Source organism: Halyomorpha halys, unplaced genomic scaffold (genome assembly GCF_000696795.3).
Source record: "Halyomorpha halys isolate HHAL.00 unplaced genomic scaffold, Hhal_1.1 Scaffold68.1, whole genome shotgun sequence".
In the NCBI taxonomy this organism is placed as follows: domain Eukaryota; kingdom Metazoa; phylum Arthropoda; class Insecta; order Hemiptera; family Pentatomidae; genus Halyomorpha; species Halyomorpha halys.
The window spans coordinates 5-17,678 of NW_027116161.1; the positions used below are offsets into that span (position 1 = coordinate 5).

At 30.0% G+C, this 17,674-nt stretch overlaps 1 protein-coding gene across 1 annotated transcript in view; it reads right to left on the bottom strand.

Annotated features, from left to right (window-relative positions):
• Positions 1-642: 642 nt before the first annotated feature.
• Positions 643-17,674, bottom strand: part of LOC106692738 (tubulointerstitial nephritis antigen-like) — a gene marked incomplete at its 3' end in the record, with an annotated part of 85,323 nt that continues 68,291 nt past the window's right edge. Inside the window, 4 exon segments of the mRNA XM_014438854.3 lie at positions 643-782; positions 11,333-11,529; positions 12,457-12,597; positions 16,160-16,320. Of these exon segments, the coding sequence (XP_014294340.1) occupies positions 643-782; positions 11,333-11,529; positions 12,457-12,597; positions 16,160-16,320 (639 nt within the window).

A 17,674-nucleotide genomic window follows, 5' to 3' on the forward strand; every position in this document is an offset into this window, starting at 1 on the left:
TGTGACGTCATCAAAATGCTGGCTTCTGATTGGCTGCCCACGGAAGTGCTCCAGCTCCCCCATACTCTCACTACTGTCGATGGTGCTGCTATCTAGCGGTCATCGTCTGAACTAACAGCGCTACCATAGTCCAAGGACAAGTGGTTAAGACTGGTTCTAGGCTAGGGTCCAAAGTCCAAAAAGGCTCATTTACTGGACCAGAACCGGCCTTTTATATCTACTTAAACTACTTTATTTTAGGTCATTAAACTAGCTTTAATTTGAGTGCTAATAGACATCTGTATAACATGATATATAACAGTTTAATTCCGTCAAGAATCTATTACATATTAATTAAAAATATTATATATTTGAAAAGAAACTTCCGTGAAAAAAAGTGGGATACCAAAAAACGGAGACTATTTAAGAGTGTAAATACACTCAAGGACAATGCTGTTGTTTATTTATTTAATAATAAATAATTATCTATTTAATAAATTATTCTTTTTGAGACTGCAATGGATTTTGTGTAGTTGAGTACAAGAAATGTTTCAATTAATTTCTGTAATAAATATTCTGAATGAAAAATAAATATTGTTCAAGGCTATATAAGAGTATAATAGGGCTTTGATAAATCACGTATTGATTATAAAGGTTTCTTACCCAATAAGGAACTTGTCTGGAGTCCTCACCCCAGCCAACAAGTTTCACGGAATGGACACTTCCTTGCTTGGGAGGTCTTCGAGGGCAGTTGTATACTCCGCCATTGTAGACGAAAAACTCAGGAAATACTCTCATCGTGGCTGCGAACAACGCAATCTTATAAAAAACATAAAAATAAAACAACTATATTAAACATTAATTTAATTTTTGACTTACAAGGACTTAGAAGCAGTATGGTCTACCAGTGTGATTCTACCAACCTGCCCCACTCTTTCAGTTCAATATTGTTCTAATTCAGTCAATGTTTGTGTACCAAAATGAAATTATTAGAGCAAATCAATTCACAAATTGGATAGCACCTCCCTTAAATGTTTTGGAAATCACAAGTGAAACTTGGTGATGAAGTTGAATGAAGTTTCTTTCACATTCGTTTCTCCGGACTTTTTTATTTCAAGATTGAAATTATTAATTAATTTTATGATTTGGTATTGGACCACTTCTATTAAAAGATAAATGAACTGATGGACAAATAACTACTGCCATCTAATCTGTAGGCGAAAACAGCAAAAGAACTACCTAGAAGTTCGATTTTGAAATTTAATTTTAAATAGAATTTTATTTGCATAGCATGACGAGTAGGTTCAGCAAACCTATCCCTGACCTTGACATATAAGTAGACTTGAAGGGAGGGGCCTGCTGTACACATTTCAAAGGACTAAGTCTGATCATCGCCCCACAATTGACAATTTTGTTATTAATTATCAATTCAACAAAGAATTATCCATCACTAACTTGAAAGCGATGAAAAATATTGAATAACATCAAATATAGAATTGTCTTTGTCTTTTCGATGATCAGCTATAGCCACTGGATTAAGTATTTCTATTAAAAATTTAATACAAATACTTAATCCATCAGGTATTTGTAATTTGATGTGTTTAAAGTTATGAATGTTGGTTTTTGAATTATGTATTAATTAATAAAGAAAATTAAGGAACCGGGAACTGGAATCAAGAATATATAGTAAATAAAAAAATTAAGGAAACTTAAAAATTTCAAAATCTATAACAATGGACCTGTAGCACACAACAGTAGAAAGACATATCTACACCAACAATTAGTGAACTAAAAATTTTAAATGGTGATTTTTAACTGATAAATTTACGCATCAATATCATTAAAATATATTAGATATAATTATGAAATTTGATGTCTAACAAAAATAATTCAATGGAAACCGCGTCAAATTCATGAAATTGTAACTTAATTTCGAGTTCTTCCCCATCCACGGGCCCCTTTAACTCCTATGATTGATAAATTATAACTAATAAAAAAAAAAAATGACCTTAAAATTTATTTACTCTAGTCCTTATACATAATCCTTCGATCCTATCTCTCAGACAGCACCTTTCGAGTTATCTGTGATAATTTTGCAACTGTTTAGGTTTGTGTTCCTCAAGGCAGTATCTTTGGCCCTGTTCTCTACTTTCTCTTTATTCCGAATCCTGGCTATAGTCGCTGATAATACCACGGACTAGAACTGTGAGATACAGCTTAAAATTCTACCATCAAATACACTGAAACCTTTCAGTCCAAGATCCTTCAAAAATATCCAATGCTCCATAATAAGTAACCAACTATACCTTACATCATGACCTTAATATGTCAGAACTTATTAAATCCAAATTCAATACATTTCATGAAAAATTCACTCATTATACTGAGTCCTATCTAGCTCAACCCCGCTCTGGCAATGGCTCAAGTCCTGAGCGTCTATGGCTCAGTACTCTCTTTCAACCTCCACTGGCTTTTCCAGTGACGTGGTTGAGAGATAAACGCCAGGAACCTTCGGAAGCAGAAACTTATTCTTTAACAAGTGGGAGGACCAGCTTCGTTCGGAATTCTTCCGGCTGAATGTAAATATTGAATATTGGAATGAATGTGTATAAGATGTTATTTTAGCTTAATTTTTTTTTTCTCTTTTTTCTGTTTATAATTTTAATATTATTTAATTTACATATCTCTAGAGCGAATTTCTCAGATATCTACTACCGATGTCCAAATGCGTATTGTGGAATGTAATACTACAAAGTAAAGGAAAAAAAAAAAAAATGAACAGAGAAGTATGATAACATCAAGAAAGATTAAATACCTTATAACTAATGTAATAAAAAAAAAGTTTGTATTTTTTTCTTCCTTTTAAATATTAAGTAAATAATGATTTTAACCAATATGTTGTTTCATTCATTGATAAGCCAAACTTGTTCATAAAATAATTTGAAGAGTTCCCACTAGATTAGCCAGTTAACCGGAGAATTCTCTTTTTATTTACTCAGCATATAATAGTACAAGAGCCCAAGAGGAGAAAAAAAGGTTATCTCACCACAATTTTTAATTACTTTAATGAAAACTATGTATAATTAATAGTCAAAATTGATGAGTCTGCCAAGTATAGGTAGGGGGAATAAAAAATGGCGGCTGTTTCAAAGCGATAACAAAAACTAATTTTTAATTCGGAACTCTATATCTTAAAATGTAGGAAAAACACAAGAAAACCTAAGAGAATGTCATTTAAAGAAGAGTAATTTTCCTAAAGTATGAGCCCTAATAGAGTTATTTACGTTAAATAATTTTCGAGATATAGCTTTTTAAAAAGCAACATTTCATAAAAATAAGAACGTACTAAAAGATCAGTAGTTAGTGAATTTATTTTGAAAAATTCATATCTCAAAAACCATTTGACGTACAGATGTCTATTAGCACTCATATTAAAGCTAGTTTAATGAGCTATAAAGTAGTTTATGATGTTTATCTTCGTAGGAGTAATTGTTTACAAGAAATATGCTAAAATAAATTTATTTATAGTTATTCGGACAAATTTTCATTTGTCAAATTTATATTCATATGAGAATATCATAAAAACTACTACTCCTACGAAAATAAGTGTCATAAACTACTTTATAGTAAGTTAAATTTACTTAATTACTTAAATTTTAACAGACATTTGTGCGTCTTATGGATCTAAAGATATATTTTTTCAGTCCAACATTTTATACGAACAACTAGAAATTAACATTTTGTGAGTTTATTTTGTCAAATATCATAAAAACTACAACTCCTACAAAGATAAACATAATAAACTATTTTGTAGTAAATTTAACTAGCTTTAATTTGAATGCTGGCAGGAATATGTAAGTTTAATGGTTTCTGAAATAAAGTTTTTCATAAATCAAACCTATTGTCCGAACAATTATAAATTAATTTATTTTAACAAATATCTTAAAAATTACTATTCCTACGAAGGTAAAGGCCATAACTTCTTTATAGTCCATTAAACTAGCTTTAATTTGAGTGCTAATAGACATCTGTACGTCACACAGTTCCTGAGATATAGATTTCTCAAAATAAATTAACTACTAATCTTTCAGTAGATATTTAAGAAATTTTGCTTTTGTAAAAGCTATATCTCGAGGACTATTGGACGTAAATAGCTCTTTTAGGGCTAATATTTCAACAAATTTACTCTTCTTTAAATAATGTTCTCTTAGATTTTCTAGTGTTGTTGGTAGTTTTTAAGATAGAATGAAAAATCAATGTTTTTTTTAAGGTTTTGAAACAGTCCCCATTTTTTAATCTCCTTACCTATACTTGGCAGACTCATCAATTTTTACTAGTAATTATACATAGTTTTCATTGAAGTAATCAAAAATTGGGGTGAGATAACTGCCTTTTTCTTCCCGGCTCTTGTACTATAACGGGAGCGAGTTCTTTCACTAGGACGTGTAAGTACGTCATGCCCAGAGGACGTAATTTCATGTTATTACTCTTATTTTTTGTTATTTATGTTTAAAATAAATAAAAAGACTATGAAATATAAATTTTTTTGGTTAATTTATATATGAAATACAAAGGAAAGTACAAAATTACTATATAGCTTTTCATTAGTTCTAGAAAATGCTTTTCAACTAAGCTTGATGGTTTGATATAGCTGTTTGTTGATGTATTTGGGTGGGTTTTCACTAAGTTGGTATCACCCAATTTCTCTGCACACTCTATCAAAAAGTGTAATCGATCCAAATGAACTTTATATAATATATTTAGAGACATGTATGGATGAATAATACCTTTGTCGTTCTAGAATATAAGTCCCGCCCGTTCCAGGGCTCAACATATATTTCAAGGACGTATTCATATGCCCAACCCTTACCCAATATTGTTTACGTTTGGCGTATTTATACGTCCGGCTCGGTTAACAGGTTAAAATGACCGTTTTCCTTAGCCTTGAAAAGTACGTCTATAAAATCAAAGTTTGCAGCAAGTTTCCATTTTTTAAATAATTTGACCCGTAGAGTCTCGTTTAAAATTAGTAGATAATTGCCCCGTTGTTAATAATTCTTTCCACAGTTTATTTGCACCTTGAACAATTAAGTACAAAAATTTAAAAAAGCCTTTGAATTCCTCTCGCATTCAATCCTTGCAATCCAAAATCCTTCGTAAAATCCTCTATGCTCCTTACTTCGCCACCAACAAAATCATCCATAAAGACTTTTATAATTATGAGAGATAGTTGACCGTGGATGACGTACGAGGAGAAGATGGTTGGGGGTGTGGTCAAAGAGAAACACAAATAAGTTGTATTAACCTATTTTATTGTGCCAACGTTTCGGCTAGAGTTTCTAGCCTTCTTCAGGGCTAAAAACAGAACAAGATAACAACCACAGTAAGTATAGAAAATAAAAAAGAAAGTATAAACAGAATAACATAAAATGAATAATTTTACAAAATAGAATTAATAAAATGAAGTGATCAGAGAAGCGGGAAATAAATGTATACATAGGTAATTCAAAAAGTGGTTAAAATAACATAATTAAGGAAATGAAATAAAAATGAAGTTATATAATGCAAAGAAGTATGAACATATTAGTTATTAATAATTTAAAAATTGAAATATGGAAAAAAAAAAAGAAAATTGAGAGGAAGAAAATACATGTAATAATAATAATTGATAAAGAGGCAAAATATAAGTAAAGTATACCATAAGAAATGAAGAGAAAAAAAAATATATATATAAAAAAAAAAAAAAAAATTGGTAGGTTCCCTATTCTATTTTGTAAAAATTATTCATTTTATGTTATTCTGTTTATACTTTCTTTTTTTATTTTCTATGCTTACTGTGGTTGTTATCTTGTTCTGTTTTTAGCCCTGAAGAAGGCTAAAAAACTCTAGCCGAAACGTTGGCACAATAAAATTGTATAATACAACTTATTTGTGTTTCTCTTTGACCGCACCCCCAACCATCTTCTCCTCATAAAGACTTCAATGTTCAATATGTAAAGAACATAGACATGTAGAGAAGCTATGGGTAACAGATAGTTTTTTTAAATGCCTGTATCATACCATTATAATCTAACATCAAATTTACTAGATGTAATAAATTCAGTAGTATGAAAAAAAATGTATATATAAAAGAAAAAAAAGTGATAAAAGAACCACTTTCAGTTCTTTTAAGTTTAAGTTTAAGTCCAGCAGTGTTGGCCTTAAACACTCATCAACAATTTGTTAGCCGAATATGAAAATTAATTGTGTTAACATGTTAAAAATGTTGCAATGCAGTTCTTTTAGCTAAATTAGATTTTAGTGAGTTCAACCAGCCACTTATCCTAAAAGAGTACTTCAAGATAGAAAGTTGAAAATTTATCTTTGGTTTCATCAATTATTCTTTTAATAGTTGTATTGTGGTAATTTGCAGGTCGTCGATCTCCTGTATTTGTAGAGTTTCTTGATGTTTCTAAACAATATTTATTGTTATATGATTTCTTTGTGATTTAATTTTTAGCAATATGTTACCTGCCCACAATGCGTTACCAAATATTTATTGCTTTATGTTTCTTGAATGAATCTTTAGATTCTTTACAAATAATTTTCTGTTTCCGTAATTCCGGAACACAAAATAATGTAATATTAATTCATTTCTGATTTCTTAAATTCACTTTTTTTCTTTTGGTAGATTTTTTAAATTTTTTTATATATTTTAATGACGTTGGAATTTTCCATACAGCCAGGTATAAATTCATTTATTTGTATATCCATTATTTTCACCATGGTTGGGGGTCGAAGTTTTTTATTTTGTGGGACCGCCATTCAATGAAAAAAGAAAACGCCCCAGGCCAGATTCGAACCGGCACCGCCAATAAATCTCTGAATGGTACGACTGTGCCCAACCACAGAGCTACGGACGGCCCTGACTTCAAAATTTGAAACAAACGCTTTTTCCTATTTCTGTGTTATAACTACTCCTCAACGGGTTTATACTGTTTTTTTACAAGTATAAGTTAGGTTAGTTTTAGGCTTTGGTTTTTGATTCAGTTGAAGGTGAACTTTGAAAATCTAAGCATATTGGCAGGAAGTGGAAGGAAGTTGTGATATATATAAAAGAGTCTTGCATCCCGAAAGAGTTTGTAGGGTTGAGTTTACTCTGACAGTTCTAACAACATACGCTGATGACACATGTATAATGTATGTAAACAACGACCCTACTAATGCATCACATACACTACAGGCACACAGAACATCCATTGAAGAATGGTGTCAAAACTGGAGAATAAAAATAAATCCTGACAAATCGTACCAGATCACCTTTACTCTCCGTCGTAAGCCTCTATCCTCTTGTCCTACAATATCCTTTCTAAATGCTCCACTAACGCCTGTTGTGATAAAAGATTCGATACGTAGTACTCTATCTTGATAAGAGACTTGGAATCCACATACAAGACTGAAACGACAAGAAACTGCTCGTAGATTCCAATTGCTACAACACTTACTTGACAAACGCTTTAAACTTCCCATTCACTACAAACAATTAGAATACAATAAAGAGTACGATAATCAAACCAATTTGGACATATGGAATTGAGTTCTTGGGCTCCACCAAACCATCAAATTTCTCTCGCATATAATCCTTACAATTCAAAATCCTACGTAATATCCTTGATGCTCCTTATTACATTACAAATAAACTCATCCACAAAGACCTTAATATCCCATTCGTTGCAGATTGGGCCCAAAACAGATATGCGTCTTTTCATTCCAAATTCCTTAACCATCCTAACCCATTAATTCTTAATCTCTCATCCTTAACAATCCCTGATAATCCTCCGAGGCGTCTGAAAAGAAGATGGCCACGGAACCTTCTAATTTAAATTAATGCTTGAAGTACCACCAATGGGTGGTTTCTTCCCAAGATTTTCAAGTGTAAATGAAACATACAACATATTTACTTATTGTATTTATTATCTGTACAGTTGTAAATCGCATTAAATAAATAAAAAAAGTGTTTACTCTGTCCATTGGAACGATCCTGCTTCTGTTTTATGGTGACATTTATTTATTTTTTATTTATAACTACATGTTCATAATTCTAATTAAACTAATTCTAATAAACCATACGATTTGTTTAACGTATAATGTTTTTAAATTAATTGATTTCTTTCTTAGCCAGCTTGAATTGCAGGTAGCGCAAAGCATTGATCCTTGAATGACACACTTTTTAATTATTTTTAAAACTTTATTTATTGACATTTACAATTGTATTAACATATAAGTATGACACAGGCTTGTAGAGAAACTACCAATTGGTAGCACTCTAATAACATTTCTACATTATAAGGTCTCGAGGCCAAGTTATTTTCAGGCGCCTCGGTGAATTATCTGGAATGGAAGAAGAAGCAAAGTTAGAAACTGGTGGGTTTGGGTGGTTAGGGATTTAGTAATTGAAGAATTGATATCTGGTTTTGACTAGATCGGTTAAATATGGAATATTAATGTCTTAATGGATGATTTGTGACAAAGTAAGGAATAATAAGGATTTTAGGAAGGTTTTTTGATTGTAACGATTGGATACGAGAAAAATTCGAAGGTTTTTCTTTTTCATTATATAAATGTTCCTACTACAGAAAAAAATTGCCTTGGAATAAGAATTAAAAGAACTACTTTGTGGACAGAAAAAGTAGAGCAGTGTAAGGAATATTTTGAACAGGCCAAATATGAGAGTGAGGAAGAATTGTCCTCGAATTCTTAATTGAATTCAACAGGTGTTGAAAGTGCCTTAAATTAAACGATTGGTTCCTCTTGAACACTTGAGGAGCCTTAGTAACATTAGTAGGGAGGAGTCTTAACTAGGAATTCCCGCCTCCGAAAGTAGTAGAAAGAAGAATTATAAGAAAAGAATAAGATAAATATGAGAAGCTAAGAAAGAACTCCGCCCATCATGGTGAGAATAGAACCAGGGCATAAATATTCCGGTTATAAAAAAGAAGAAGCAATCCAACTGATTAGAGATACTCGCTGACGATGGGCTGGATGATCGAGATAAGAGAGCCAAATAGATGACGCAAACATTTGCACCAGTTCAAGGCGCTTGCAATAATATCTGGAGTTTTCCTATGAATCTCACCATAACTCCCTAGCAATGTAATGTAGCATAATGTTAAATATTTCATCTTTTATTTATTTGTTCATGCCTCAAAACCTCCATTAAGCACCTATGCAGCCCGAGAATGGGAATGTCATACATTTGTCGGGGCCGCCACGAAATAAATATTGGCTAGCCCAGATAGGAATCAAACACAAAAAGTCCTGAACCAAGCACTCATCATCCCTCATCAGCTATAACGTCCTCTTTTACATTATTACTATCTGAATCATTTATAAATTTGTGTTTATGAGTATATTAAATTGTTCAATTAGTAATTTTTTAACCTTTGTAGAGTTGGTTCTAGTATAATCCAACACCACTCTATACAATATGAATATTCTATATATAGTAGTACCTATATATGTAGGACATTGTATTCTATGAGTGTCCAATTGGTACATAAACAAACACAAAAGAAAAAATAAATTCAATTCTAAAAGTTTTAAGACTAAATATGTTATATAATTTTTATTAGTCCTCATTAATCACCCTAAATAATTATGAATAATCAACTAAAATAATTATACATAGGTATCCTCTTATACAAATACATGAAAATATATAGTATAGGGGGATTAAAAAATGGCGGCTGTTTCAAAACCTTAAAAAAACATTGATTTTTCATTCGGAACTCTATATCTTAAAAACTACCAACAACACTAGGAAATCTAAGAGAATATTATTATTCTCTTAAGAATATTAATAAGAATATTAATATTCTTAAGAAAAAGTCAATTTGTTAAATAATCCGTATACATCGGAAATGATATCGATGAAGGAGAATCCACTGGTCCTTAGAGTAGTGAAATATTAAATATTATTTTTTAAATTAATTAATTAGTATTCATTTAAGTCTCAACACTCTTTATAACATTATCAACAGTCCTACGTTTCGGCCATCCTCAAAGATAATCCTAAATATAAATTTACACCTTACATCCAATCCTTTAAAAAACATTATGCACGCTAAAAGAAAAAATATTTTGATAGTTGATAGTGTTTAGTCGATTAAAAAATAAAAAGTTTAAAAATTAATAAAATTGTGACATAATCACAAAAGCCTGTATAACGTTTCTTAAAGAATTGGTTGTGAGGTGTAAATTTATATTAAGGATTGTTCTTGAGGGCTGTTAATGTAATAACGAGTGTTCAGACTTAAATGAGTACCAATTAGTTTACTTAAAAAATAAATACCATTCACAAGAAATTGAAAACATTATATATAAATTAAATATTTATTTTATCCTAATAATTTCTGTAACAAAGCAGTCCGTCTAAACATCAGCTAACCCGATAGATTATATTCTGCATGTTGTCTGGGTCTCCTCTCGAGCCGAGATATCGCCCGTAGTTCATACTCTATTGTTTTCCTTTTAATTTAAAAATATCTCATCTATTTCTCATCGTTTATTAACTTCAATTATTGAAAGAAGGAGAAGAAAAAGAAGCTTCTTGATGTGAACTTGGGAGAATACAAGGGGAGACGCAGACATAAGAGTTGCTATGTGGGTGCATCAGTGGGTGCGTCTACGATCTCAAGTGCAGCTGAGTCCCAACTTGTCTTCCGCCATACAGTTCTCAAGGAAACGTAGGAAGGTGTGGATAAAAACTACTTGCACTAATGACATGCATTAGTGAAGTAATCATCATCGTCGTCGTCATCTATGGCGCTACAACTCTTGTAGAGTCAAGGCCTCCCGAATCTTCGTCCGTTGAACTTTTTTTTTTTTTAAATATTTATTTATTGCTATTTACAACTGTACATTATAATACATTTAGTAAATCTGATCTAAGTTAAATTGGAGTGATACAGGCGTGTAGAGAAACTACCCATTGGTAGCACTCTAATGACATTTTACATTTCAAAAAATTTTTTTATTTCAATTATTTGGACGACGTTTCGGACAATTATTTGATGTCTTGTATCCTCCTCATTTTAAGGAATTTGACAAAATTAGAAAATATTATAATACCAATAGTTATATTTTCTAGTAGACTATCCATCTATTTGCCAGTTACTTACATATTGTACTGTGGATTGTGCAATATGCAAGTAACTTACTATAATAAGTTATTGAAGAATATAATTAAATATTTATTAGTTATTGTTTTATGGGCTAAAAATATTTATAGTAAGAGTATATGGTATATTAAAAATGTAATCCTTAAAGAAGGAGTATATTGAAAATATGATAATAACCAATAATTATTTCTTACCTATGACTGGACCGTTGTCATAAATCTCCCTTCTGATAGCTGATTCATTACTCGCTATTCTACTAAGTGCCGAGGCCCTATAAAGTTTTTCAACTCCTCCACCTGGACAACCCACGGATTCTCGTTTTCCAAGCCCTCGTTCCTGGATTTGGCATCGGGCGTCAGTTGACCTTGGGTAGCAGGCGGAAGTTGTTAAGCTATAACAATATATAAAAAATTAAATTAACAGATATTAGCTCGAAATAATTATTTAATTTTAATGATCTTCTGATAATCATTAAATCCAAACATAAAAAAAATAGTTCCTTGTCCACAGAATTTTCATCGACATTGTTTAAGGGAGGGGGGGGGGCGATGTATTAGTTAAAACGCAGTTAACAAAAAGAAGCTGGTTAACATTCGGTAAACATGCTTATTTTATTCCTAAATTCAATGACGCTATGCTTTAAGATGAAACAAACAATACACCAACCAACAGATAATTGTATATAGGAGTAAACATGTATTTATTTTATTGTTAAATAAATTTAATTTTTATTGTCTTCTACATAAATTATTTTATTTTATTTTTTATTATTTGATCAGTTTTATTTTATTACATTTTAGACATTGATTCATATTTTTATTCATACTAATCACGATAATATTTTCTTTTATTTATTATTTTAATGTTATTGTAATTATTATAAATTAATGTTAAATTAATTTTGTTTTCTTATGATTCAGTGAATACTATTGTTATCATTTAAATTTTTTTTTCCTTTTTCTGTTTTTTTTTTTCTTTTAATCTTCTATTTCTAAATATATTGTATGAATGAATATTTGAACACTAATACTCAATGCCCTTAATTTGAATATTATATCAATTCTTTTTTATAAAAAAAAAAAAAAAACAGTTTTTTCTGTTATCAGGATCACGTTTCCAAAATTTCCTGGATAATTATATGTAATAAATTATTTTGTTGGGATAAACGATAAATACATCAGTTATTTGTGTATTATGTTTTATCTCACACAGTTCAATTTTATTTACTTGACCACAGTTATTTAAAAAATTGAGAATCGTTATTGTCACTAATATAATGTGAAACTAACCTCTTCCTATCTGATCTGAAAATACGTACCCACTAACCATGATGTACTTCCATGATTTGGTCAGGAACCCGGAACTGCAAATAGTTTTTCTTCTCTGCCCTTTAGAGCATGTCAAAAGTTGTTGATAAGACAGTGGTCCTCTTTCCCGGCCAGCAGACCACTTTGCCAACCTGAACAAAGAATGAAACTGTCATTGGTACTAAATAAAAATCTTGTGATTGATCTCACTCGGAAAAGTGTAACAACACCGTAACCAAGAGTGTTTTAATGAGTTTTATCACTGTTTAAATATTATATTTATATATAAAATAATAATACTGATAAAAAAAACTAAACTTAAAGTAAAATAATAACTTAAACAAAATCATTCCTATTTATAATATATAGGAGTTCCCCAGGCTGAATCTCTCAACCGAGCTTTTCCACCCACTTATGGACTCCAGGGAACCCGACGCTTCTCTCTCCACCGCGTTACTGGTCACCTTTTAGTAATTACTTTAAGAAGTGTGCATTTTAAAGAAATACTTCGGCTATTTCTATTCTTAAAATGCATCTTAGTTATAACCAAAATCCGGATTTTCGTGCTATTGCATTTTTTGTTCCACAGCTTCAAATTCAGACAAACCTCAACAGAAATTGGAATTATAAATAGGACAGAGGATTGATACTAGTTATTTTTGCTCGGTTTTGAGGATTTTCTAAACGGATTTACATTTTTGTTATTTTTTGAATTTTAACTATGAAATCATTGATTAAATTTACTAATTTGGCTGAGAATCATGAAAAAGTAAAATATCATTAAACTAACAATTAATATTCAATTAAATGGTTCATGATACGAACACATTTATTCCTATCTCGGCCACTCTAAGTTTGAACTGACAACTGTCGCAATATCCTGGAAATGGAGACTAACCGAAATCCGTCCATTTTAAGTAATCACAAGTTGACACTTACTGCATTGGCATAAAGTTTTTAACCTTAATATTATATTTTATTTATTAAAAAAAAACATAGTGATTACATTCTTTTGCTTAAAATATTATAATCCAGAAAATCAAATTATTTAAACGTTTAACGGTAGTAATTTTCTTTCTGATATGGTTAAATAAAAAAAGTTGAAGTATCGAATAATGAAAAATTTCAATTTATAATTTATTATTTTAATTACTTCTTTCAACACGGCACCTTGGTTGTTTTTCTTTCCTAAATTTTAAAATTGAAGTAAAAATTTAAAATTAAGTTTTTCCGTCTTCATAATAGGAATAAAACTAATTAAATCCTGTTAGCTTCCACTCTGCTCTTCAATTATGGAAAAAACTGTAGGTTATTTAAGTTGTTTAGATAATATTTCCAAGTATAAATTATTATTATAAATTATATAGTAAAGTTGATTTTTGATATGGGTTTTCTATAAACTATATTACACAGTTTGGGTTTATACAGCACATTTTTTGGTTTTTTACTGCACGGGTATCTGGTTTCTAGTTATAGCATTTCAGGTCAAGTCTTTAATGACATTAATTGATTGATTACATTAAATGAGTATTGACCAATCTGATTCAGAAGACTTATGAAAAATCTTGCAAATTAAATTATATGTATTTACCTACTTACATAAAAAAAATAAATATAAAAAAATTAGAAAATTTTACAGACATGAATAAAGAGGGTTTCAAAAGAGGACCTTGGATAATCAAAGTAACAGATTAAAATACGTATGTTCCAGTGGAAATGGGAGTTAAAAGACTACAATCTTTGATAGTTGTAGTTTGGGATTCAAACATTTGATACTACTTCCTTTATATATGTTACTTCTTTAATACGGTTACTTCTGTAAATATTTTCTGATTTTTAAGGGTAACATGATATATGACCAACCTAAATTGGACCCACAAGGTGCAATGTGGGTATTTCTATTTCTATAGTACCACAAGGTGGGTATTTAGCTCCTAAAAGAAAAAATAAAGATCAGGAAGATGATTGTGACGATTCTGAATGAGCGAAATTAATTTTTTTTTTCACAGCTTGAAAATGGCCCTACCATATCTGGAAGCTAAAATTATGTGGGTGGTTTCACAAAGAAAATAAATAAATAAAATAATCGGGGGAATTAGTGGGATAATTATATTTGCATGTCAAAGCTTCCCATTGTGATAAATTCACCATTTACCTTAATTTCAATTTACAAACTAACATTTTTAGCATTATTATTTCTTGAATATTATAATCCGTCCTTACGAATACTCAACTACAGATAATCACAAAAGTTTTCAGAGTAATTATAAAAACAAATTGAATTATTTTAGTCTATGTGGCTTACTAAGATCATGTTCCAATTTTTTTTTTCCCAGAATAGATAAATTATTGGTATAGATTTATTCTTCTATTATTATGCAGGTTTGTATATATATGCTCCTCCAGGTTTGTTGTCATTTTTCAAATTAAAAATCTTGTGTAAAAAGGAAGTGATAATCAATTATTTGAAGGAATGGACCGAGTCCTAGAGCCAGATCTAATGCAAATTTAATTAAAATCATAACTTTGATGAGCATAGACTAAAATCAGTGTAATCAATTACAGTAAGTTGGAGAAAGAGCTCAAAATTGGTGAATTTTTATGATCATTAGAGATAGTTGACCATGAATGACTTATACGAGAAGATCGTTGGGGGGGGGTGCGGTAAAAATAAAACACAAATAAGTTGAAGTAACTTATTTAATCGTGCCAACGTTTCGGCCAGAATTTCTAGCCTTCATCGGGGCTAAGAACAGAACAAGATAATAACCAATGAATACAGAAAATAAAATATAAACAGAATGATATAAAGTAAATAATTGTACAGAATGGAATTAATAAAATAAAGTGATGAAAGAAGTGGAAAATAAAAAGTATACATAGGTAATTGATTAAGTAGGTAAAATAACATAATTAAGGAAATAAAATAAAAATGAAGTTATATAATTCAAAGAAATATGAATATATTAGTTTATTAATAGTTTAAAAATTAAAATTATGAAGAAAAGATAAAGAGTTCATTTTATCAAATGGCATAAAAACTACTACTCCTACAAAGATAAAATTAATAAAATTAAAATTATGGAAAGAAAAATAAAATTGAGAGAAAGAAAATATATGTAACGAATGAAATATGTAACCATAATATTAGATAAAGAGGTAAAATATAAGTAAAGTTTAACAAAAGAAATGAATAGGAAAAAAAAATAGAAAACAACAATAATAATATATGGTGAACATAACTAATAAAGTGGGTAAGAAAAGAAGGAGGGGGGGGGGTAAAATAAAGATAGGGGAAAAAAAGAGAATAAAAGATAAGACGGACCTGTTAGCTTGAAATCTTACTACCAAGTGGCTTCTACGCCACGAACTGCCGAACTCAAAATTAAAAGAATACGTTATAGAGATGACAAAGTGTTTTTAAGAGGAAACCTTACAAGTGAGTAAAAAATAAAAAGTAAGAAGTAGAAAATAATTTCGTGTATTTTTATATGATTATTTTTATGAAGTTTATTCTAGATTGTCTTACACCATACAATTATTTCCCTCGCTTGGACAAGGAAAAGTGATCATAGAAACTTATTGATTATTCTTCAGTTGAGTCATTTTTATTTGAGATAATCCTGTAAAATTTAGTTTGAAGAAATGTATCGTTATCCTGCCGAAAGCAGCCATTTTTATACCATAGTTTGGATTGTACTAAAAGGACCAGACCTGTCAGAAAATGTGCTGACAATGCTGTATACCCAGGAGGAGTTGCAGAAATTTTGATCCTCAATCGGGGAAACGTAATTTGGATTCTTCTGCCGCCAGTCAAAAGCTCCAGGTAGTTGATGTCGTCTAACTAACGTCCTCACAGGAAACATGGTTCTTACCTATCAAACAAAATTTATCAATATAATTTTTAAAATCTAAAGTGAAACAATTTTTACTTTAATGAATGTGATTTTTTATTATGTCATTAAAACCTGAAAAAATTTTGTAGAACCTAAAGTATTTACTAAAGCTGCTAATAAATTCACTATTTAAAATAATTTTTTTAAACCTTATTTAATTATTCAAGTATTTCTTTTAAGTAACTTTTGTTTGTTTAAATGTATTTATTTATCTGTTTTTCTATAAACTTATCTACTGCTGTGACTATTATGTCTTTGGTTTGATTTTACATTGCTGTCTAATAATAAATTCGTTTAATTTCTTTAACGGATCGAACGTGGGTAGTGAATCGCGGAAGAGGGTCTGACCGAGTAAATTTTTTAAATTAAATGAAATAAAATTGTGAAATGGAATGAAATAGCGAAGTGAAAAAAAATTATATATATTTGTATTTAGTGTGAAGACTTGTATTGATTGTAAAAGAAAACTGTGGGAAAATTTTTTTTCTTTTTTGTTATATCATGTATAACCATCATGTATATATATGGGATGTATATATGTCCGATCATGGATTGATTGGTATGTTGTGTAACGTAACAACCCAATGTATTTGGGCAGAATGGCTAAATAAAGCATTTCTCTATATTTCATTTAATTACTAATATAGTCAATATTGAATTAAAGAAATTAATTAATTATAAATTAATTAAAGAAAAATGGCATATGAAACAAATTAAAAATCCATATAATTGACGTTTACTTTATAATTTTTGTCGGAGTAGTAAATCTATTTGGGAGAAAGGAGATTGCTTGATCTCCCGATTTCTTAGGAAGGGGCCAAGGAATTCGGAGTTGAACCATTGTTATTCTGTACCTAAAACAGTTGTTTATTTTGGGATGAAGCAAGACGCAGATTGCGTCCCCCCCTTATCAAGAAAATAATTGAAACATAATAAAACTAAAAATAATATCCAAAATAAAACATAAGATATTCGATTAGGCATTCTAATTCCTGTAAACTAAAGAAGATATATTACAACTGTGACTATAAAATAGGTATAACTAATAAGTATGTTTTAAGTTATGAGTTATAAGTTATAACTATTGAGTAAGTTATAAGCCAAAAACCTATAATTTTTTTATGATTACTCATATTTTTTCAACGAGATTTATTATATAACTTCAGATTCGTCTTTATATGTACAAAAGTGCACTTCTCCTGTTAATTTTTTTTTTTTTTTTTATTGGGGTGAAAAATCTTAGATTTATTTATTGATAGATATTACAATCTGCCACACAGTTGTGGGCAATAGGTAATATTGATAAATGATCTCATACATACTAAAATAAAAA